The sequence below is a fragment of the Perkinsus marinus genome (assembly GCF_000006405.1).
Source record: "Perkinsus marinus ATCC 50983 genomic scaffold scf_1104296956046, whole genome shotgun sequence".
Lineage (NCBI taxonomy): Eukaryota > Perkinsozoa > Perkinsida > Perkinsidae > Perkinsus > Perkinsus marinus.
This window is the reverse complement of record NW_003207591.1, coordinates 1-1,705: the sequence shown is the minus strand read 5'-3', so window position 1 is coordinate 1,705 and position 1,705 is coordinate 1. Positions and strand designations below refer to the sequence as shown.

Here is a 1,705-nt window from a genome sequence, read left to right as displayed (position 1 = left end):
ATGACAGTCAGCAGGCTATTGTGTAAGGAAAGAAGGAGACAACATAATATGAGGAGTTCCTTCACACTATGCTGCCCTACCATTGACGATTTCCTCACTAGACTACTCACTGGGCGGCTGTATTCGCTGAATACATTTCCGAATGGCATGCAAGATCCCTGGACTTCTCGCCTGATGAGCCTGAGATTCCTGAATCAGGAGTCCCTTTGGCGAATACAGCCGCTGTGCCCGCGGACGAGGACGTCACATACACGAGTGAGGACATTAATTTGGAGTTTGGGTTTAGGTACATGTATCGGTCAAAAGGGTCAAAAAATGATGTCAATCCTGCGGATGAGAAATACAATTTCATGATCAAGGAAATCAATTTCGCCGGTGAGAGCATCGATTTTGCGGAGTTACCTTCATCCAGGGCCCCTTTCCCTTGCATGTCGCGGAACTCTTTCTCTAATTCCTAATTCAAAAATGTGATACTCCAGTCGAGAATTCTATTTTCAGGATTGACTATTCTACGCGTGTATGCTCACTATATCTCAATGCCAGTCGCGGTCATATTTTAGTAATATGACCTATAGGTCGATTTGTGATAACTAGCTGTGCCCACGAATCGGGAACATATTCTTATGCCACGATGACGTCACACTGCATACACTATACTCAAGTGACGAGTCGAAATCACATCGGAAGTAAGCGGTTATGCCCGTAATATCCTTCTCATATCACAGAATCATGTCTCGGTCGAACTCAACTGTTTCTGACCAGAAGCGACGCAAGAAGTTTTCTGATGAAAATACTCTCAGGCAATGAGGAGGTCATAGACTCAGAATCGCTGACATGAATCAAGACGAAACGATTACTGACATGGACCAAGACAATGCAATCACTGAGAGTAAGACAGAACGATCACTGACGTGGATTAAGACGAATCGATTAGTGACATGGAGCAAGACCAAACGATCACTGACGTGGATTAAGACAAATCGATTAGTGACATGGAGCAAGACCAAACGATCACTGACGTGGATTAAGACAAATCGATTAGTGACATGGAGCAAGACCAAACGATCACTGACGTGGATTAAGACAAATCGATTAGTGACATGGAGCAAGACCAAACGATCACTGACGTGGATTAAGACAAATCGATTAGTGACATGGGGTAAGACAAAACGATCCTCTGAATCATGTTACACGGTGTAATCCACACCATGGCTTCACCGAAGACCTATCAGGGCAGGTGGAGGCGTGACTACGACTTGAACATCAGGCGATTGCTGGAGCGGTTCCCAGTCGTCTCTGATCAGGCTGAAACTCGTAGTAATTTCCGATGACAGCTTTAGCAGGAAGCATCCAGGCTTCATCTTCTTCCCCTTTCTTGATAAGCAGGAAACAGGAACCATTATCATCCAAGGCGTAGTTCAGGTAGGTCAGCTTCAAGGGTACAGTTCCTTGAGGGCCCAATCCTAGAGACAGGGGTGGCAAGGCGTTCATATAAACACATGAGAATCTCCACAGATTAGCTCCTGCGTCGTATTCTATATCCACTGGTCTCCCAGCAATCTTGTCAGCTTGTTCCTTGACATCCTTAGTGATATCATCGTAGTAATCTGGTGAGACGTAGAAGAAATTGGTTCCACTGTCCAAAAGAATGTCATCGCCGGGAGTGGTAATCTGCGGAGCATCATTCACTTTCACAGACCCGAGT

The 1,705-nt window shown here is 45.4% G+C and overlaps 1 protein-coding gene across 1 annotated transcript; it reads right to left on the bottom strand.

Moving 5' to 3' along the window:
- Positions 1-1,263: 1,263 nt before the first annotated feature.
- Pmar_PMAR025153 (hypothetical protein) lies at positions 1,264-1,671 on the bottom strand (the record flags this gene model as incomplete). Its single annotated transcript, XM_002775294.1, has 1 exon — positions 1,264-1,671. A coding segment is annotated over one exon (408 nt), but the record flags the coding sequence as incomplete, so codon positions are not given.
- Positions 1,672-1,705: the final 34 nt, after the last annotated feature.